The sequence below is a fragment of the Labrus mixtus genome, chromosome 21, assembly GCF_963584025.1.
Source record: "Labrus mixtus chromosome 21, fLabMix1.1, whole genome shotgun sequence".
Taxonomy (NCBI): domain Eukaryota; kingdom Metazoa; phylum Chordata; class Actinopteri; order Labriformes; family Labridae; genus Labrus; species Labrus mixtus.
This window is the reverse complement of record NC_083632.1, coordinates 20,829,134-20,850,457: the sequence shown is the minus strand read 5'-3', so window position 1 is coordinate 20,850,457 and position 21,324 is coordinate 20,829,134. Positions and strand designations below refer to the sequence as shown.

At 41.7% G+C, this 21,324-nt stretch overlaps 4 protein-coding genes across 5 annotated transcripts; 1 reads left to right on the top strand and 3 right to left on the bottom strand.

Annotated features, from left to right (window-relative positions):
• Nucleotides 1–520: 520 nt before the first annotated feature.
• On the top strand, nt 521–5,312 carry mlst8 (MTOR associated protein, LST8 homolog (S. cerevisiae)). The gene is made up of 9 exons (XM_061028379.1): nt 521–610; nt 909–1,084; nt 2,287–2,338; nt 2,429–2,591; nt 2,683–2,758; nt 3,329–3,481; nt 3,577–3,701; nt 3,923–4,086; nt 4,596–5,312. The coding sequence occupies exons 2-9, from the start codon at nt 956–958 to the stop codon at nt 4,712–4,714; spliced, it is 981 nt and encodes a 326-aa protein (XP_060884362.1). The 5' UTR covers nt 521–610; nt 909–955; the 3' UTR covers nt 4,715–5,312.
• Nucleotides 5,313–5,352: 40 nt separating this feature from the next.
• bricd5 (BRICHOS domain containing 5) lies at nt 5,353–11,852 on the bottom strand. 2 transcript variants are annotated; one of them, XM_061027630.1, is made up of 6 exons: nt 11,669–11,852; nt 11,343–11,480; nt 11,101–11,241; nt 10,871–10,978; nt 7,308–7,458; nt 5,353–5,865 (listed from the first exon to the last, which is right to left on the bottom strand). In XM_061027630.1, the coding sequence occupies exons 1-6, from the start codon at nt 11,720–11,722 to the stop codon at nt 5,771–5,773; spliced, it is 687 nt and encodes a 228-aa protein (XP_060883613.1). In that variant the 5' UTR covers nt 11,723–11,852; the 3' UTR covers nt 5,353–5,770. The 2 variants fall into 2 exon arrangements, with proteins under 2 accessions (XP_060883613.1, XP_060883612.1); XM_061027629.1 differs by having other exon boundaries at nt 11,101–11,250; nt 11,669–11,851.
• Nucleotides 11,853–11,978: 126 nt separating this feature from the next.
• On the bottom strand, nt 11,979–16,748 carry pgp (phosphoglycolate phosphatase). Its single transcript, XM_061027628.1, has 2 exons — nt 15,862–16,748; nt 11,979–14,040 (listed from the first exon to the last, which is right to left on the bottom strand). The coding sequence occupies exons 1-2, from the start codon at nt 16,454–16,456 to the stop codon at nt 13,715–13,717; spliced, it is 921 nt and encodes a 306-aa protein (XP_060883611.1). The 5' UTR covers nt 16,457–16,748; the 3' UTR covers nt 11,979–13,714.
• A 1,261-nt stretch (nt 16,749–18,009) lies between these two features.
• On the bottom strand, nt 18,010–20,689 carry zdhhc4 (zinc finger DHHC-type palmitoyltransferase 4). Its single transcript, XM_061027627.1, has 7 exons — nt 20,558–20,689; nt 20,158–20,295; nt 19,986–20,059; nt 19,708–19,886; nt 19,005–19,130; nt 18,657–18,901; nt 18,010–18,544 (listed from the first exon to the last, which is right to left on the bottom strand). The coding sequence occupies exons 2-7, from the start codon at nt 20,281–20,283 to the stop codon at nt 18,245–18,247; spliced, it is 1,050 nt and encodes a 349-aa protein (XP_060883610.1). The 5' UTR covers nt 20,284–20,295; nt 20,558–20,689; the 3' UTR covers nt 18,010–18,244.
• Nucleotides 20,690–21,324: the final 635 nt, after the last annotated feature.

Here is a 21,324-nt window from a genome sequence, read left to right as displayed (position 1 = left end):
TATGAATTTTGTCACTTTGTTGTGTCAAATCGATCTTGTGACATCACAGGACATTTGAATAAGCTGCAAGGTTGTTACATGCCTGCTCATAAGTATGGTAAGATTTGTGTTTGATTAAAGTGACTGCTGTTACATTTATCTTGGACATAAATATCTCAAACATGAAAGTATTTTTTAATATATGAGTACAAACTTTGTTGGTACATTGTCAAAAAGCAGATGTGTGGAGTGCTGCATGGGTGTTGGAAAATGTTTTGATTTTATTTTTTAAATAATTAGTTCCTCTGCTGCTCTTAAGTGCGGGGATCCCATGTCAGTATTATTGACTCAAAGACAATAAAAAGGTTTTTATACTGGCTGAACTAAATACCAGTTATTCACCAATTTCTTACTTTAACAGGATAATATGACAATAAAATTCGGATTGACCTCAATCAGTCAGGGAGCCCTAAAAGACTAAGCAGAGGTTCAGGCTGCAGTGAAGGTGTTTGGTCTGTAGGTGGCGGTAAATCCCCGTTGATCAAAGCGGAACTTTAGAATCCTCGTCACATGTTTCTTTGGGGACACTTACAGGGGACGAACCGATTCGTCGTCAACACCAACAAATAAGGTGATCAAAACTTGTCTTATTTAATGTGTTAAGTCGTCGAACAACAACATTTAATGCCGTACAGCGACATAACACCGCAGCCGAGATGTGTCAGCTTCTGAAGTAGAAACGTCTGTTATTGTTTGAGCCGCTTTTAGCTGCTGAGCAGCTAGGCTAGTTTGCTAACGTTAGCATGAGCGTTTTAACTTTAATTTATACCATGACTTTAACAATGAATATAACTATTTTAATGTTTAATGTTTAAGTAATCAACATTTTGTAAAGAGGTGTGGCTGAATGTCCCCATACCTCTCTGCAGGGTCAGTCATACCTGTGAGGTGAGAGTGACAGCAGCAGCAGTGGAGCATGAATGTGAACCAGGGGACGGTGGGCAGCGACCCGGTCATCCTGGCCACGGCTGGATACGACCACACGGTCCGGTTCTGGCAGGCTCACAGTGGGATCTGCACCAGGACGGTCCAGCACCAGGACTCTGTATCCTCTCTGTGAAAATATACGCTTTTTATAATGCTCTTGTATGTAACCAAACTTAAATAAACTGGGGGGGAAAAATCCAATAAACTCCCAATTTGTAACAATGTCAAATTCTACAATTCACTTAGCAGACGTTTTTATCCAAAGCGATGTACATCAGAGAGTAAGTACAACACAAGCAAGGATCTAGAAAAAAGGGAACAATGTCAGTAAGAGCAAACGATCAGCTTTGAGTCTGATTGGACACACAGGTGCTGACAGGAAGTGACCAGAGGCAAAGCACAACATTGAGGGCAGTTCTTGAGAGCTCTAATCAGTATAGAAACCATCTTATAAGTCATCGTTATCAAACAAAAACCATCGTCATTACCATCATCATCATCATCATCATCATCATCAATAATATGGAGACCATCATCATTAAGTTAGTAGGTATTCATGAAAGAGCTGGGTCTTTAGCTTTTTCTTAAAGGTGCAGAGGGACTCTGCAGATCACATGGAGTTTGGAAGTTCATTCCACCACTGGGGGGCGACAGAGGAGAAGAGTCTAGTCAGTGTCTTAGGACCCTGTTGTGAAGGTTGGATCAGACGCCTCATTGGCAGAGCGTAGTGGGGGGGGGGGGGAGTGTAGACCTGGATGAGAGAGTTAAAGTAAGGAGGAGCTGTTTTTGTCGCTGTTTTGTAAGCGAGCAGCAGAGTTTTAAATGTGATGCGAGCAGTAACTGGGAGCCAGTGTAAGGAGATGAACAGCGGAGTGACATGTGCTCTTTTAGGAAGGTTGAAGACCAGTCGTGCTGCTGCATTTTGTATCATCTGCAGAGGTTTGATAGTGCATGTGGAGAGTCCAAGATTTGAATAATAAATAATTGCGGAAAATTAAAAAAAAAATACAAATACAGACAGCAGGAGAAGTTGGTCTATTGCTATACTCTTCTGGTGAAATTATTCTAAGAATAATAGTTCTGTTAAATATAGGGCACCCTGATTCAGAAAATACCCCAGTGTGACTAGAAAACTACATGGGTGCTGTCAAAGGAGCTTTTGTTTACTGTCACTGGTGCAACAACAGAATCTAGTCTTCAGACAACAACATCGCTGCTGTTAGCCCCTTGTTTTTTGTTACATATGAGAATATACATATTCATCTAATATAACTTGAGCTGTGGACATAAAAGATCAACTTCCTTAACATCTACTTCCAGCAAGTGAATTCTCTTGAGGTCACACCTGACAGGAGCATGATCGCAGCTGCAGGTTGGCTAAGAATATTTCTCTTAACCTCCTTATTCTTTTACTATATATTATTGTTCTGTGTTTCATTCTGATTTAAACTCTGTATTGTAGGATATCAGCACATCCGCATGTACGACCTAAATTCAAACAACCCCAACCCGGTAATCAACTACGATGGCGTCAGCAAAAACATCACGTCTGTGGGCTTCCATGAAGACGGTCGCTGGATGTACACGGGAGGAGAAGACTGCATGGCTCGCATATGGGACCTCAGGTACGGCTCTGGCAGCACACAGCTGCTAAAACAATATCACTCTATGCTCAGTAGAACTGACTAACTGTGACCCCCCTGCTGCTCCTCGCAGGTCAAGAAACCTGCAGTGTCAGAGAATATTTCAGGTCAACGCTCCGATCAACTGTGTGTGCCTGCATCCCAACCAGGTGAGACATTCAATGTACACGCTTTCATAAAAAGTCTATACCAGTGTTGTAGTCAAGACCACACTAACCGAGACCAAGACCAAGGCAGGACGAGACAAGACAGGGACCATAAATATCAAAATCCTCATCCTGTGTGCAGGGGGCGTGTCACTCACCTAGACCGTAACACTTAGAAGGTTGCGGCCATAACCGGGGAATAAATCAAACTGCAAATGAATTGAAGTTATCTTTTCTTTTAGAAAGTGTTGTGTTCCTTCTAATCACAGAAACGATGTGGACAAATAGCCTATCAGTGGTGGTGGTGGTGGTCTTGACCGGTCTTGATTTAATAATCTGGAGTCCGTCCAGTCTGAGACTAAGACAAGACCGAGTAAAAATGCTTTCGATTCCGAGACGAGACTAAGACCTTCTCGGTCTTCTCGGTCTCGAGACTAAGTGTTCTTGAGACCGACTGATCTCGAGTACGTCAACATTAGTCCATACTTTACTGACTTGTTTGTTTTACTGTGATTTTTATTCAGATACTTCCCGATGCCTGAAGTCTTAAGTAACAGCATTTGTTTTTTTCAGGCAGAGCTGATGGTTGGAGACCAGAGTGGTGTGATCCACATCTGGGATCTGAAAACCGACCACAACGAACAGCTGATCCCCGAGCCAGAGGTCTCGGTCAACTCGGTTCACATTGACCCAGACGCTAGCTACATGGCAGCGGTCAACAGCTCGGTCAGTATCCAGACTGTCTGAAAGCAGGGCTGTCTATTGACACTTTGATGTGTATGTACGTAATCCTTTTAATGTCCTTCTTGACTTGGTAACAGGGAAACTGTTATGTGTGGAACCTCGCTGGAGGAATCGGAGATGAGGTGACACAGCTCATCCCCAAGACTAAAATCCCTGCACACAAACGCTACTCGCTCCGCTGCAAATTTAGCCCTGATTCCACGTAAGTGAACTTTTCGTCATACATCCAACCTCTTGAATAAAACTTCATATTATTAAAGCTAGAAGGGCTTGAGATGAGTTGATTTTTTTCTACCATATCTGACCTAATGGAATGCTGTTGTGTGATTTTTTTTTTTTTTTAGGTATAGTTGTAATTCAGAAATGTAGCCTCCTGCTCTGATGTTACTAATGAGTGGTTGTTGTTACCCCCCCCCCCCCCAGGCTGTTGGCCACCTGCTCTGCAGACCAGACCTGTAAGATCTGGAGGACGTCCAACTTCTCTCTGATGACAGAGCTGAGCATCAAGAGCAACAATCCCGGGGAGACGTCCAGAGGCTGGATGTGGGACTGCGCTTTCTCTGGAGACTCCCAGTACATCGTCACTGGTACAGTACAAGAGCCCTGAAAAAAAAATGGCTGCCATGTCGATATACTTTGATCAGAACAAAAGGCCTGAAGAAATACACATAAGAAACGCACACAACAGAGGTGCTGTAGATTTTCAGATTTTTCTGTGCAAAAAAAAAAAAAGAAATATTTGGATCGAATTCAGACGTTTACAGCCTGTTGTATTTGTGAACAACTTCTCTTACACTGCAGTAATGCAAACTTACCTCTGGTGCTCCATTTAATTAGCAGGTCTCAACATTACAAGATTGAATACGTTACTAGATATCAGTTTAATTTAATATATCAATATTTACAGCTGAATACAGACTGTTTGAAATGAACACCTATCTTATCGTTAAGTGTGAAGCTGACTGTTATTTTCATGAAACTCGAGGAATGCAGAAACAAAAAGAGTCTAATCAGGGTTGAAAGTCGATGAGTTGTCTGTTAGTGCAGGACAATAAAGTGTCTTGCTGTATTTAAACATTCTGTTTGCACCCCGTAGCCTCTTCAGACAACCTGGCTCGCCTGTGGTGCGTGGAGACCGGCGAGATCAAGAGGGAGTACAGCGGGCACCAGAAGGCCGTGGTGTGTTTGGCCTTTAACGACAGCGTGCTGGGCTGAAGAGGAGGAGGAGGAGATCACAGACACTCTGCGGAGGTAAACAAGGACAGACGAGAAAGAGACTCTTTGACAAGATGTGCCTCAGCACCCTGAGGTGGGGGGGTGGAGTGTGAAGAAATCCATTTGCCTGGAGAAAAGAGGAAGATGAGGCTCCTCGGTGTCAGGTGCTTGTAAGTTGTTCAGCACAGAATGAACATTTATAAGATACTCCAAGTTGAATGGCCAATCACAGCAGTTTACTCCAGACAGGAAACCTTCTGTACCGATATTATCAAACGTTTGAATAAAATACATCATAACTATACCATACAAGCCCTTTTTCAACCCTTTGTTTTTATAGTGCACATTATTTATGTCACCTAAAGGACCACACCGCTCACATGAACTAAGATAATGTGCATTCATTTGTTCTGCTGGCTTTTATTCTCCAGTATGTCATCGTGTACCATCTTGGCTGGCTCTCTCATAAAAGAGTTTTTAATCTGAAGGGAGACCCCACTGAATCAAATAAAACTTCCAAAAAAATCAAAGTTTTGTTGTGAGTGTGTTTTTCTCTTTGACAGCATGACAATGAAATAAAGATGATGTACAGAAAGTGTATTCTTGTTTCCAGTCCAATGAAGAATAATCTGCCAAGATTTACACAACAGTCTTTTATTGGGCAGCAGAAAAACACTCTTGTTGCAAAAGGGACAGTTACACATAATTACACAGCAGCAGAGAGTTACAGGAAATACAAAAAAGAAAAAAAAAGGGGCTCTTTCTCCTGTAATCTCCACAGCGTGCCACCAGAGAGGGTATTAGACATGAAGGGGGTGATGATGAGGCTCTGGTGATAACAGTGACAGCCTGTCTCCCATCTCTTCTCTCTCGGAAATGGACTGGGAGGGTTGGCTGCTTCACTGGTTTGCTGGCGGCTGTATGGCACAAAGGAAACGCTCAAAGCTGCTTTTTGTTCGGTTTCTTCTTTCTGTTTTTTTTTTTTTTTTTCTTGAGGAGGGAGATAAAAAGACAACTTTGTTTCCCTGATCTTTAGGGCCGGGAGGAGAATAACAGTCACTCAGGCAGGTAGTAGAAGCACACAGACACGCAGATGTTGCTGGGAAAGCAGATGTCGATGCAGAAGTAGACCAGTCGCTGTTTGCCCGGGCCTGAAAAAAAATCAACAACACATAAACAAACAGAAGCTGAGAAAAAAAGTGAAGAAATCCTGGACATGATGCAAACTTAGAGGAAACAGTGTTCATAGTGTAGACACAGTTTCTGTCCTCACATGCGGGTTATTTCCTGGTGTTGATAGTTTACCTGTGAGAGGAAATGTTGTCACCAGCTCCACATATAGTCTGTTGTTTAATTCAGCCTCTAAATGCTGCAACTGTGAAAAGCTCAGTGCAAGTCAAACATTTAGCTTATAGGTTACATCCTGACTCAATGGTTGCCATCTGACTAAAGACTACAGAGTATGATTTACAGTGACTGTGGAGCATGAAAGAATGAATCCTGTGGTGGTTAAGTGGTCACACAAACTGAACGGATCATCAACAATAAAACATTTGACCCCAAAATAAGAGCATCAAACTAAACGAAAAAACATACACTGAACAGCATGTGATTCCCTACTCTCTCTCTCTCTCTCTCTCTCTCTCTCTACCAATTCCTGACCCTATCTACTGTCCTGTTTGTAATTAAAGGCATGAAATACCCCAAACGAATCTTAAAAATACATTTATACATGTATATATAGATACATAAGCAATTTGTTGTTTACCAGAACATACCAGTAACTGAATATTTATCTTGGTAAAGGATTCATAATTGCAGTTTTCAAGGAAAGCTTCAAAATAAAGATCTGGTTTGGCTCCCCAAATGTGAAGATTTGCTCTTTTGTTTTTATTCTTGTCAAATAAAACAGATACAAGATATCATCTTGGGCTCCGGTATATTACAATATTCAACTATTTTCCTACTTTTCATAACCAAAAGATTCAATGTAATAATTGTAATGTAAGTGATTACAAGTTGCAGCCTGATTAATCTTGACTTGAAGTGAAGGATTTTAACGCTCTTTAATCATTAAGTTGTGATATTGTATCTTCTTTGATTGTGATTGGCTGGCAGCTGTCTGTTCAAATTGTATCACAGTAAAGGAGTAGACATCATCAGCACGTTTTGGTTCATGTGCAGGAGTTTCAATCACGTCTATTCAACCAGAAATCACTGCTTAAGCAAAAAACGACATCTTTCTGACTTGTTGGACTTTTGTTTAAAAAGATGAGACTCACATTGTTCTGTATAATTAAAGACAGCAGATCCCACAGATGGACAAAACCAATGCTTTCATCTTAAAATACTTTGATTTCCCTCCCCTGTTCAGAGCAGTCATGTATGAAGAGGATACATAAACTATATTCAAATGTTTATTTTTTATTCTTTAAAAAGCTAAGGTTAGTGTCACTGCTGGGCTTTATAGATTTCAGCACTAAGCTGTGAGACAGGAGGACATGATGTTTTTAAAAGTTGGTGGATTTTCTCAATTTCTGTTCCTAGCAGATCAGTACTAGTGGGACCGAATCAACATCCTGGCTCTTCTCACCCTCTGCCCTCCTGGTCCAGTGGATGGATCTGTCCTGACACAGAGCCTGGAGAGGCTCCTCCAGCGTGGACACGTCCACCTGACTGGTCGCTAGCACTCCAAGGAACTCCATCTGCCTCTGGGTGTCGTTCCGTGACAGCTCTAGCTGGCTCTGCAGAGGACAGCATGACAATGATGAGTGAGCTGCAGCTTTAATAAACCGGGCGTTAGGAATCATATTCAACTCACATGGCAAATTAAATGAATGAATTAGAGTCGAGGCAAAGGGAGATATGAAGAAGAAAAGCAAGACTGAACTCGAGTGTCTATTATTAGCCTGACATCTTGGCCAGTGAAGTCAATACGTTTGCTCATCTCTGTGTGTAATAGCACCTTTTACAGCTCTGATTGGCTCTGATAACAGACCACTTAAACTTCTGTTAGGCTCAAGTCAATCACATAGCAACCAGGAATCCAACCAAGAAGAGCATTGTGCTGCAGAAAGGAGGGACTGACCACAGCTAGCCTCCATCCTATCATCTATTTAATGACCCAATGAAAATGATATACACAAAGGAGATGAAGTCATCTTTTGAAGCAGTGAAATGGGCTTTTATGCAAAAAAAGATGATGAAGGCAGAGAAACAGAACTCCACCTCAGGTTTGACTCAGATCAAATCTGTGGTCGCAGCCATTCACCTTGCTCATATTGTCCAAATCGCTATTAAGATTGAAGATAGTCTCACACGTATCATCTCTGAGGGCAAAAAGGGCTCAATTCAAAAACTAACTGTGGACTTGAATATCACAGATTGTAGGTGTTTGCCACACAGAAGACAAACACAGGCCCCCTTCCCAGACCAAACCAATGCATCACGTTGTGTTTTGATCCAACAGAGGAGCCTTAAAAAGCTGAAAAGCCCCAACAACAGAGCGGCCATTGTGCCCGCTCCAGTGCTCAGGGCCCGCTGCTGTATGGCCTCCTGTAAGGAGATACCGGGCACGCCGAGGGGGGCCGTGGAGGAATCAGATATGCTGAGGAATTCAGCCGTGGAGGCAAGAGAGAGAAGATTATCCTGCTCTTTAAGGACCTGTACACTTAACCCCTCCTCCTCTCTTAGTAAGGAAGTCATGCAGAAACCTTTAAGGAAACCCAGCAGGTCCTGGCTCAGTACGGTAAAGGTATGAGCCGCGGTCAGAAATGCCAGTTCACACATTAGTGAGGCTTCATGAACACCTGGGAGAGGCAAAAAGGGCAACTGCTACTCTCTTTTTTTTTTTCAAACTTAATTTGCCCTTTTAATGTTGAGCTTGGTAGTCTCAGATATCTGGAATGCAATAAGAGAGAGCCAAGGAACGATTAAGAAACAATAGACCTCCAGGTAAGGTCACACTAAAGACCCCACAGCCTTCCTGCATAGAATAGAATAGATGTTTATTGCCATTTGCACAGGTACAGGACAGTACAGGTAGTCTACATTGGAAATTTTGTGCGTTTCTCCCTGAGTCAGCTTCTACAAAAAAAGTTAAAATTATATATAAAATAGACTAGCATTGTAAGAAAAAAAGAGTAGAAAAGTACAAAAAAAAGTAAAAATGAAAATAAATAAGTTGTAGTAACAACTAAGTAAATAAAAATAAACTGTACAGAAGTTATACACTGTATTAAAGCAAAAATATAATACAAAAAAATAACAAAGAGGAACACTGTACAATGAAATGAAAATATAAATATGTTTTCTTGTTTCTTGTTTTTTATTTTTCAGATTATTGCCTTCATCAGGTTGGACAGCTGAAGAGACACACACTAAATAGAGTCAGGATCAGGAGTCGAAACCTGCAACCAATGTGAGGAGGAGGACTGTCCTTTTTTGTCTTTCCTTTTTTTTGTGATGTGGTTGTTTTCATTTCTTTGCTTCTTTCTTGATTTTTGTCTCTTTCTTCGTTGGTTTGTGTTTCTCTAGTTACTCCTCCACTCTGAGTATGAGCTTCTACCTTCTGGCAGACGATACAGAGTCCCTCTAATGTAAACCTAACCGCTGTAAAAACTCTTTTTTAACCAGCGTCAATCAAAATCCTGAATAATGTTTCATAATGCTGTGTGGGTGTTGTAAAAGCGTAATGGTGTTCCTATATGTAATTATATTCTATTACCTTTGTTATCTTATCTCTCATGCTGTGCTTTTGCAGATCTTATGCAATAATGTTGAGTTGTTTTGAATTGGTGTGTAACTTTCTGTTTACATGTGGATGTGTTTTTCTATTGTTTTTTTATTGATTGATTCTAGTGGAAGCAGCTGAATGTTTGGAAGCACTTTAAGTCAAAGACAATTTTCCCCAAAGGGCACAATAAAGTGTATCGTATCGTCTTGTATCGTATCATATCATATCGTATTGTATCATATCGTGTCGTATCTTGTCGTATGGTAGTTGTTTGTGTTTCTTTGTTACGATAGCGTTTTACTTTGTTGTGTCTTTAAATGATTCCCTTTGATATCAAACGTTCTCATAGTCCACTGCACAGCTCCTACATTACACCTTTTGTACATTTTGTTTTTTATTTTTTACATTTTAAATTTTTCAATTCTATTTTATATATTATAATATCTTCTTATACTGTATTATTTAAGTTGTTGTTAGTTCTGCTTTATTTCCATGTTAATTGTTTAGCACCAATACACCAAGTCAAATTCTTTGTATGTGTAAATGTACTTGGCAATAAACCCCGATTCTGATTCTGATTTAATTGAAGTTTTGACACCTTTGAAGTTGTTAACGGCTTCATGGCAGTCTATTGTCTATCGTCCGAGTCATTTGTTTCCCTTCATGGATGTGAGGCACGTCTTCAGCTGTTTGTCTTCACGCTCGTCTCTGTCTCTTTAAAGTTGTTTGGTGTCTTTTGCTTTGTATTTCCAGTCTTTATCGTCTTCGCCTTGTGTCTGTCGTTTATCTCTCTTCTGGACATTTTTCACTTATTTGTGATAACTTTGTAATTGTTTGTGGTCTTTTTGGTCGATGATTTTGTCTTAAGTTGTCATTTCGTGTCTTTGTGATTGTTTTGCAAATCTTTTTGAGGGTAAGAGTTAGTTTGTTTGTGTCTGTTGTCATTCAGCATTTGTAAAACGTTTCTGGTAGATTAAAGTTTGTCTTTATTTTTGCTCATGATGTAGATGTGGTCGTTTGTATCTTTTGTTTGTGGTTTTATGTCTCCTGGTGGTTGTTTGTGCCTCTTTTATGATGGTTTGCATGTCTCTGTAGTTCCTTTGAGTCTCTTGGTGGTTCATTGTTTTGTGAGTGTGTCTCCTTGTGTTGTTAACTATTTTGTTTTAGTCGTTTTTTGTGCTATTTCTTTCTTTAAAAAAAAAAAAATGTTTTGCATCTCATCAGGCTCATTAAATGTCTCTTTTTGTCATATGTGTGTCTTTGCACATGTTTGTTGTTGTTTTGTGTCTGTGTGGTTGTTCTTGGTCCTTGTGTGTATTGTTTAGTTGTTTTGGAGCTCTTTGAAGTCACTAATCCATCTGTGGGTTGACACTACAATAGCCTGTATGATCATGGCTAATACGTTTCTAAGTGCTGCCTACCTTGTCCGTTGACTGGTGGAGGAGGGAGTTGACGTTGTCATAGTCAGACTTCTCCATTTGACGCAGGAAGCAGCTCTGATGCTCTGCAGGTTTGTAACATATCAAACCCTGAAACACAGCAGCAGACAGTCACATGCTATTCCCTCTCTGAACTGCTGAACTGCTACTTTCATATCTTTTATTACACATTCAGAAACAAAAGAAAACTCCTGCCTGCCACCCAGACGTACACGTTTCATATCAAAGAGCACAGTCGACGTCTGATTTGCTGCTGAGGTCACAGAAAAGGTCACCAGGTGATTCTTCTGGTCCACAACAGCTGATTGGTTGATCAGGACTCCAGTCTGATCTGGGACCGTGATCCGCACAATCTGTGAAGACTACAAAAAATCAAACCCTTGAAAAATGTTACCAACCAGTTCAGACAAACTCCTCTGTGTTAACATCGCTGAGTGCAGGGACGGTCACGTACCTGAGGACGAGGCTGCAGCACCCTGAGGTGCATCATCACACTGAGGACAGTGATGATGAGGAGCAGAGAAGCAGAGAGGCTGAACCAGAGTGCCTTTTGTGGAAAGTAGGACTTGGGGGACGCAGCCGAGCCCCCATCCTGAAGACAAACATCAGAGAACCAGTGTTATGAGATTTAAACAGACAAGTTAACTGAGTTGTCTCATCCTATCATGCGGCGGCTGCTGCCTTTCTTGGAAGTTGCATGTATAGGCAAAAAAATGTTTCCTCCTCGGAAATAGCAAACAAACATGTCTCTGCTCAGTCAGTAGTTGCTGTTCTGCTTACCGTGCACTGTGCTTCCTCCAAACTGTTGTCAGAATGTTTCCAACACTTCACCATCCTGCGTCCCGTGACTGCCCCTCACTCGCTCTGCTCCCTGCTTGCAGAACTATCAGCATTGAGCTGCGGTCATGACCAGGGTGAATGAGACTCAGTACACCTGACCAGCTTCTCTTTGTCCCCTGCAGACCCCCCCCTCTACCCTCCCCACCCCCCAACTCCTTCCTCCTCCTCCTAGCTACCTAAGTCTCACCGTTTCCCTCCCAAAGCTGCACCCACTCCATATTAAAACTTCTGCCAAACTTTTTTTTTTCCCCCAAGTCTTGTCGTCCCGCAATTTTCTTCTTTTCTATATCTTCCCTGCCCAATATGACATCAAATTAGATTATCCATCTTTTCTTTGCATGTCCCCCCCCTCCCTCTCTAAAAATGTGCAGCTACATGTGAGGAATAGGCCCTCCCAAAAACCAGACAAAGGACAAAGGGGGCGCAGCATTGGAACCTCTGTCATCAGGTGAGAGTTGATAAGGGATTCCAACTGTTGCAGCGTCCAGCCGATGACAGACCAAGGTGACTTTAAGCATAGGAGGAGACGAGGAGGAGACGAGGAGGAGACATGGAGTAACGTTTGCGGTTTTAAAATTTACATTCACAGAGAGTTGATTTTCTTGAATATAGTTATTTTTATTATCGAGTCAAGTATTAATAATAATAAGCACTTTGTAACCCTGTTTTGAAAAGTGCTATATAAATAGAGTTTATTATAGGTATTGCTGACAGTGTGTTGACTAGTCACAAGAAACAGGTGGTGTAGGGAAGGTCGAGGCACCAAAACAAAAAAAAAACAAAAAAAAGAAAGACACAATGCTTATCACCGTTTCACAGGTGACGAGACGCGACAACAAAAATTGGTCTCACTTTCACCCTCCCGTGAATGTCTCTGCAAACGTTCAAACACTTTGTCGAATACATAAAGCACCATCAAACACAAGAGAGCTCAGGTCAGACCAGTTCAGTGTAAACCTCAAAGTACACATTTTCTTTCTTGAGATGTTGTAGCTGATTAGAGATTGCATCACAGACAGAGGAAGGACGCAACAGTACCTCACCACTCCTCCCCCCCCGCAAAAAAAAGGGAACATACATCTTTAACACTGAAACAACATTGGCTTTTGATCATATATTATTAGTAATAAATCATTGTAATTTGTTAAAATAGAAGGTTTAAAGAGGTCATATTATGCCCTTTTTGGGGTTCGTATATTTAATCTATGTACCTACTAAAGTATGTTCACAATAGCTAAAGTTCTAAAAAAGTGTCTGTTTTCATGTTCTGCCGCTCCATGCACCGGCTCGCTTCTGACTCTCTGTCTAAGGCTCTGAAGTGCCCACGTTCAGAGTCCCCACGTGTGCCAAGTCTGATCTAATTGGTCGGCCTGTCGGCTCTGCCATAATTGGTCAGTCGCTCAGCACGGTTCTCGGAAATTTCCCACCCCTTTTACCATATTTGGAATGCAGCCACTTTGGCTCCGAGGGGAGCATAAACATTAGCACCTTAGCACTACTGTGCTACCGCAGGCTACAGCATATCGTGGGCGTGCTACAAAAGTTAATGGCCGTGCAACATGAGCTGCAGGGCTTGCCACATCGAGCCAATGGGCTTAGATCAGTGATATCACACTGACAAGACGTCACACTGACAAATCTTTTTCGAGGGGGGCTAGAACCGAGCGTTACATGCAGTTAATGCTACAGCTAACAGGAGGACGTAGGAGAAGCCGCATTTCCGCGGACATTGAATTTTTGCACATAGATGTGTCTAAACATGCACAGGACACACTAAAGAGCATATAAAACCAGAAAAAGCATAATATGACCCCTTTAAAGAGTGTTTTTTTTAGTTTAATAGTCTGTGTCTCTTCTGCCACACAGCAGCTAGCTGCTATGTCATGACTTCGTTATAAAGATCTTTTTAAATCGTAGACTTTACAGAAAAAAATAAATGATTTCCCTTTGATATCAAACAGAGCTCAGCTATGTGTGGGACGGTTTTCATCCCTGCAGAGCCGGAAGGAGATCGGCGATGCTGTCCACGTAGTAGTCCGGCACCATGCCGTGCCTCTCGGCGCAGCCGCTCTTCTGATGGGCCTCAGCGTCTTCCACGGTGCTGACCCCGGTGAGAGTGAGGAGGGTCTTGAGGCCGCAGTTGGAGCCCAGCAGGATGTCCGTGTCGAGGCGGTCGCCCACCATAAGGCAGCGGTCGCGCTCCACGCCGAACTGGGAGGCCACGCAGTCGAACATGAAGTGGTTTGGTTTGCCCACCGTCTGGGCCTCGCGCTGGGCCGCTGTCTCCACGGCTTTCAGCAGGCAGCCGGTACCTGGAGGAGGAGGAGGAGGGTCAAGGTGAACTTTTTCATCATTACTCTGCAAGTTGGAACAATTTCGATTCATTTCCTGTGTTACCCATTGACAGTTCTATTCAACTTTATAGAGGAAAGCAAATCATTCCTTCTCTAACTGTTGGTGACATTATCTAATTTAGATCACAACCCCAATCAAGGTGAATCAAGTTTAACTTTCACCTTAATTTAAAGGCTTTATATTTGATTTTTCACACTTAAATATAATATCCTCTGAAAATAACTCTGTGAGTCATGACTGTCTACAATGGGTGTAACACCCGAGTCCCACTGTCTGTGATGTTTTCAGAGTTCTATCTTCAGTTTGTTTACATCGCCCGGACGGCCGGCTGACTCCTCCCCTCGTGTATAAAAGTTGTTTAATTGAGGGACTAGAGAAAAGAAGAATAACATACTGTACTCACTGCTTAACTGTGTTTCTAGATCACGCTCATTTCAGGTAAATTTACATGCAGTGTGAAGATACGAGCATAATAAAGATCACTAGCATTAGCATGCTAACACAACAATGCAGCGCGAGTTGTTTTGGTTTCATGCTGGTGCTCAAGGGCGACATATGCTGGATCAAAAAAATCACATACTAAGTCTTTAAAGAGCAGAAATGAGATGATTTGGTTCATTCAACCCAATGTAAACTCTATGTTAAGTTATTGTAGTCCTTGAAAACTCCTGAATATCTCAGTGTGGTTGGGGCTTGTTGGGAAGCAGAGAGATAAGACTTTATCTTATTTTAGTAACTCAGGGCCACGATGGCGTCGTATGTTGTAAAAACAGAACATACAAAATGATTGCAGAAGGTTAGAACCCAACAAAGATATCAGGCATTCTTAAGAAAGTCATTTTTTTTAACCAATAGCATCAGGCCTCTTTGATGGAAATACTGTGCTGACGTTGTTTTAAGCAGGTTAGGAGACAGACTGAAATGAATATTGATGACTTATGACTTTCAAGAGAACAAGACCATCAGCATATTTCTGAAACTGCTGAGGGGGGTGGGGGGCAAATGGGGATAGGTGTCAGCGAAAGTCAATAACTGCACAATTCCAGACTTTTTCTTTTTGAAAATCTAAAACTGCCAGCAGCAGAGAGAGAGAGAGAGGGGGGGGGGGGGTAAAATCAACAGAAACCAAAAGTTCCTCACAGGAGCTTTAAATCAGTGGTTCTTAACAGGTGGGTCGAGACCCCAAAAGTTGGTCGCGGAGCCACTTACAGTGGGTCGTGAAGTGCCTGTGGCAGTCCAAAGCGTATGAAGCCCCTTTTTCAACATGTTTTAGTTTCTATGTCTGTTCCATCTTGGGTCCAAATTTTGCACAATTTTTAAAATTGTAAGTTGAAAGAAAAAGGAATTTGTCCAGCGATGTTTCATGTACTGTAGGAGCTGGTGGTGGGTCCTGTGGCAAGACCAGTTGAGAACTACTGATTTAAATAATATTTTGGCCGATACTTCTCTCTTCAGCCCATAATGCTAACATTAAGTATGACACGTTTATGCTTAGAAGTCTGATATAAAAAGGAAAAAGACCTAAAAGACTGTAATTAAATACTTAAATTCTTCTCTGTCAGAAAAAATGTCTGACATTGTAAGCCCACTTTGAGTAAATTTAGAGTATACAGGTTTCAGTTTAGGATTTACGCCTATTGCATAATTTATTTGACTTTGTTCTGAAAAGTTAAAAGTAAGGCCAAACTTAAAGGGTGAGTGTGTGTAAGAGCCTGAAGTGTGTTTAACTCTCTTTTCTGTTTGAAGTCTTTGATTTGAGTGAGGAGCGTGTCCCTCACCTGGGACAGCCTTGCCCCCCTCCAGAGGCAGCCTGGTGTCCCTGTTGGTCCCCACGAACAGACAGCCCGGCTGGCTCAGGTACTGCAGGGCCCTGTTCATCTTCATGTAGCTGAAGTGTTCATCGAAGCCCACCACCACCGCCTTCACATCTGCATCCAGAGGCACGTTAGCCCAGTCCAGCTGCTTCCCGAAGACGAGGTCCGGTCCCACCCCGGTCTGCTGGACCCCCACCGCCTCCAGCTCCTGCCTCATGGCGTCGCTCCCCACCAGGTACACTTTCCCCTCCAGCTTGCACACCGTCTTCAGGTAGGTGGCGCAGCAGTACGCGGTCCCGAACACCTCCTCCTCCTTCACGTTAAAGCCCAGCGTAGACATCTTGTCGGCGTACATCTTCCTCGTCTTCGTGCTGTTGTTGGTGACGAAGAAGACCTTCTTACCGTTTTCCTTGAGCAGGTTGATGACTTGAGGGGCTCCGGGGACGGCCTGGTCCCCTCGCCAAATGACCCCATCACAGTCAAACAGGACGCTGTCCACAGAGTCCAGCAGCTGCTTCACCAGAGTCCCGCTCAGACGTGAGCACTTTGAGGCAGACATGTCAGGAGAGAGTCTTTAAACTGAGCTGCTCCCCCCGCTGTCCAGTTTGAATGAAGTGTCAGGACGGAACAGGACGGTACGTGCCCGGTAGCTCTTGCTTTTCTTACCGTCCAAAGTAGCGAGCGACAGCTTTATCCGTCATGTAGTTTTAATGTTTAACCCCCAAGTTGTCTTGAAAAGGAAAGTAACGACCTGCTCTGGAGACCGGTTGAGATTTGCTTCATATAAACCCTGACCTTTCACCGTGTTAGGTGTTACAGCATTTCTGCCGTTCTTCTTCTTCTGTTGGACTTTATGGCGGTAGGCATCAAGAAGCGTTGCATTACCGCCATCTGCTGGATCTGATCTAAAACTGCAACACATAGTCCACCAAAAGTTATCCTTCTTATCATAGCTGATATCCAATTATAAGTCCCCCAACCATCTGAGTTTGAACAAGTCCTTCCATCAGAGTGTGATCAATTTATTCTCCAATGATGTCAATAACATCAACAAACATGGCGGCATCCAGCACCGTCTTAATTCGTTCTGACTTTCCTTTTCCACTTCTGACTTTAGACTAGTAGTGTTTAGTTAATTCCTGCTTGTATATATTCCCATTCTTAGTTTTGATATTTTTAGTGCTTATTTACTTTGTATTTAATATTATATTGTGTTTAAATTAGCTAATATTGTGTTTTTTGCTCATATTGTGTGTTTGGACAACCTGCTGCTGTAACGCCACCATTTCCCAGTTTGGGATCAATAAAGTAATTCTATTCTTCATGTTCACAATTGATCACCATACCAAAAATAGTTTTTTGTCCATACAAATATTTTTATCATCTTTTTATGCACAGTCACCACCTCCTATCTTTCCTTCATTTCCATTACTGCCCACACTTCCGCACCGGCTTAAAGAGACAGGAACCACAGGAAACCCACACACAAACTGTGTGAACAGTCACCCCATCTCCAGTAAATACAATATCCTCACCGTCCTATCCAAACCTAAGATATAACTTTTCAACAAATACAAAATAAAAATATTCTGGTGTTTTATTATAGAGTTATTGATGTACAGGTATTGTTTGTCTTCAGTTAAATCCTCCTCAGCTAATGGGAGGCCTATAGGTGGTCAAACAAAAAGAAAAGTAAAAAGACAACTACACACAGTGTGCAATCCCCAAATAGGCTACATGAAGGCCAAACACAGAACCAAATCAGAAAAACCATGCGTTTGAGTTTTATGCTAAATATTGTGTATCATCCAATTGTGTTATGTTTTACAACTCAGGGTCAAAGTTATATAACGGTGTTAAACTCTCCCTGCTGGCCTGAAGTTTCCAATTGTAAGCAGTTATTTTTAAAACTAATTAATTTGTATCTGCCAAACTTTAAGTTGATCCATGTCTGATGAAAAAAAAACACGTTAAGTACCAAATATTGAAATGTGAGGCCTTCTGGATATTCACTGAAAAGTAGGACATGTGGTGTCAGTGAAGTGCTAATGAGTCAGTTGATTGCAGGCAAAGGATTTAAAAATAAAAAATAAAAAAATAAAAAAATCTGAATAAGATGTCCTGAGCTTTCAGCTTCAGTATTTAATTAATGGACAAGGATTTGATCCAACGGGGAGTAGTTTTGAGTGACAGTGTGCTTTCTAATTAGTCATAACTCCAGAGGCCTTTAAGAAATCACACACAAACTTTATATCTTCTGTCAGCAGCAGTTCTTAAGGACACTTAACCCCATGGGGATGGTACAGTAAATGCATCATAAAAACATACAAGGCAGTATTAATTTTTTTTAAATGTCTTTTTTCTGAACCGATTTTAGAGGGAAGAAGATCTCGCCCAGGTTTGGTAGTATCCCCCTGCTGTAGTAGTATCTTTTGGAGTGGTCTGGGGCCGGGTCACAGAGGTGGTCCGCTGTTGTAGTCGGGTGGCAGTGCTGACAAAAGTATCCTCGACTTTTGTACCACTCGTTGGAGGTCTGGTTGACGAGAGCGAGGTAGGAATGGAAGAGGGCATAACCCGCCAGGAGGAAGAAGACAAAGACCAGAAATCCCAGCATGAAGATAATTCGGGGGAAAGTCAGGAACAGATGCTAAGGGAGGAGGGGGGGAGAAAATTGCTTCATTAACAAACATCAAGATAAATTGGAAATACAAATGGCTACAGCAGATGCATATACCATTAAGTATGTCAACAGCACCAACCTGTACAACAAACATAAACCCTGCTGGCTGCTGCTGGCCGAACTCGTCTATATAACTGGCTGCCAGAAGCCCTGACCGCAGTACGGCGTGGAGCAGCATGTCTCCTGTGAGCACGGCCATGTCGCCCGCCATGGCACACACGCTACAGAGGTACAGCAGGAAGTACCGCGTGTTCTGAGCACCGATGCAGTTGTTCACCCAGACACAGTGGTGGTCAAAACGCTGCACACACCTGTCGCAGAGCCCTGAAACACAGAGTGTACATGATGTTAACCACGACAGTAAATACAGTCCTGTGTCAAGGTAGTGTTAAACACATTTACAGAAAAGTATGACATGGGTGCTCACTGCAGTGTTTGGAGCGAGCAGGTTTGATGAGCTGGCAGGTTGGACATGAGACTCCCGGGTGAAACAGCCTCCTGTCGTACGGGTAGATTTGAAGCTGGCCAGCGACTTTCTTCTTTGTCACTGTGCCTGCAAGAGGAGGAGGAATGGTTGAATAAAACACTCTGCCATATAATGTATCAATTTAAAATACAAACAAGTACCCCAGACTTACATTTCTGGCATTTGTTTTTGTAAATCATCAACTGAAATTATCCATTAAAACATAACAGATGTTGTAAGTATATAGCAACTTGTACTTAACAGCTTTTCTGCAAACCTACAACCAGCAAGGACCAGTATAACTCTAAATGACTATATTAAATCTACTCATGGGGAACGTTAATGTAGCACAGGCAAGCATGTAGACAGCAGCACAATTTAAGCAAACCATACCATAAAAACTCACATGATTTAAATTAAGTTTGATACCAAGAAAAAAAATGACAGAGTGTAAATGAGCACAGCGCATTTCAAGTCTTACCCTCACATGAGGATACATTTTCCCACCATGCCATAGGGGATATTGTGTCACCAGCCTACTGTTTTCCCTCCAAGCGACAAAATTAAATGACTGATTTACTAACATCCCCACTTAATACATTGGCACCACCCTGACAAACAATAAAGTGTGTTTGAAAATAGTGCAGTTAATACAAAAATGTACCTGGATCTCTTTTAATGCAGAGGTAGAAGAAGCAGTTCTTTATAACCAGCAGGATGTAAGGCACAGACAGGCTGCTTAGAGTTGTGTCCATGTCCCTGCAGAAGCCGAACACCTCATAGGAAAACTCTGCATACACCACTCCCTCCAGCAGGATATGTAAATAGATGAACATGTTGTTCCTACATGAGAAAAACAAATTCATGAAAAATGTACGGAAGAAAATAGAAATCAAAGGGGAAAATAAAATATTATGCAACATAAAATCCTACTGTACAAACCTCTGATGGAACAGCCTGTGCATGCACCACTGTGTAAACTTTTGGAGGCATGTTGGTGTAAATGGTGAAACTACCTGTGAAGAAAAAGTTGAACAGGTAAACAGATGACATGTTTTTGCGTCACAGCGCCACACAGTGTCGTATTATAAAAGTACAGTCAAACTTTTCTTACCTTCACTAAACAGTTGAATAAGACACTAAAGGGAGTTTGCTGTTGACCTGAGTATTTGCAGACTAAGAATATACATGTGAGCACCACGATGACGTAGATAACAAACAGGGTGAGGAAATCCATCATCTACTGGAGCACCTTCAGAGACACACAACAACAGGTGTTTATGGTACAAACGCAACATAAACACATCGTTTTGTTACTATTACGTGGTTAAAAAAGGATAACTTCAAATTATTGTCAACACTGCAAAGATTTTTCTAACTAAAAGTATACCAGGTGTTGCCATCTAAATGATGAACAAGTTTCTGTTAGCATCATGCTAACCTACGTGAGCGCAACAAACAAAGCATTTCTATTCCCGCATTATAAGTTATTCACATGGTAACTTTCCTCTCACCTCCCATGCGAGGTCACACATAGCTGCCCAAAAGTGTTTTTATCTTACGTCAACATAGTTGGTTTAATTAGTGCTAGGGATACCAGCTCCACGTATTGTGTGCACAAACATGCTACTTCCCTAGCTAAAGCTAAAGCTAGCTGATTGGTTGTGCTAACCTGCTCAGGCTGACCCTGCTGCAGGACGGTGGGCGGAGATCTCTTGGCAATTAGCTGAATTACTATAAAAGTACATAAATGTGCTTTTTCAGATTCGTAATAATGATTAAACTCCAGAAAACATAAACCTGCATTTCCTTAGTTTAAAAAGACACTATCAAAATAAGACTAAAATGTTTTTACACATTTTTGACTATAATGCAATTCTCTAAAAGAAGATCCTTATTTTCCATAGTTTATTGTGATCATCTTCAATATATTAGAATTAAACTTTTTTAAACTTCCAGAGTGAGTTACCCATGTGTTTATTAGAAATGTAAGGATGTAAAACACTCTTTCACATGGGCCCAGGAGTTAATTTTGTCACCTGCAAAAGGCATGATACCTTTTCAAAGTCAAAGAGCCAGACATACAGTGGAATCGAAATTGCGTTTGTCTCCGTCCCACGGTGCAATACAACCAAAATAAGATAAAATAAGATAAGGTAAAATAGATCAAATAAAATGAGGTAAAATAAGATAAATAATATTTACAGTAATAAATTCTAAATAGTGCAAAAGGTACAAAACAAAATGGTAAATAAAATTTAATTTAAAGAAAAAGTAAACT

Bases quoted from the DNA above. Each gene is read 5' to 3' on its own strand.
- mlst8 (XM_061028379.1), top strand. From the start codon at position 956: ATGAATGTGAACCAGGGGACGGTGGGCAGCGACCCGGTCATCCTGGCC. The intron at 3,482-3,576 runs GTCAGTATCCAG...ACTTGGTAACAG, and splicing joins TGGCAGCGGTCAACAGCTCG to GGAAACTGTTATGTGTGGAA. The intron at 4,087-4,595 runs GTACAGTACAAG...TGCACCCCGTAG, and splicing joins CTCCCAGTACATCGTCACTG to CCTCTTCAGACAACCTGGCT.
- pgp (XM_061027628.1), bottom strand. From the start codon at position 16,456: ATGTCTGCCTCAAAGTGCTCACGTCTGAGCGGGACTCTGGTGAAGCAG. The intron at 14,041-15,861 runs GTGAGGGACACG...CTCCTCCTCCAG, and splicing joins GGGGGGCAAGGCTGTCCCAG to GTACCGGCTGCCTGCTGAAA.
- bricd5 (XM_061027629.1), bottom strand. From the start codon at position 11,722: ATGGTGAAGTGTTGGAAACATTCTGACAACAGTTTGGAGGAAGCACAG. The intron at 11,251-11,342 runs GTACGTGACCGT...GATTTTTTGTAG, and splicing joins TGCTGCAGCCTCGTCCTCAG to TCTTCACAGATTGTGCGGAT. The intron at 10,979-11,100 runs GTACGTCTGGGT...GCTGTGTTTCAG, and splicing joins TGCTCTTTGATATGAAACGT to GGTTTGATATGTTACAAACC.
- zdhhc4 (XM_061027627.1), bottom strand. From the start codon at position 20,283: ATGATGGATTTCCTCACCCTGTTTGTTATCTACGTCATCGTGGTGCTC. The intron at 18,902-19,004 runs GTGAGCACCCAT...TCTGTGTTTCAG, and splicing joins TGCTCGCTCCAAACACTGCA to GGCTCTGCGACAGGTGTGTG. The intron at 18,545-18,656 runs GTTGGTGCTGTT...CTCCTCCCTTAG, and splicing joins GGTTTATGTTTGTTGTACAG to CATCTGTTCCTGACTTTCCC.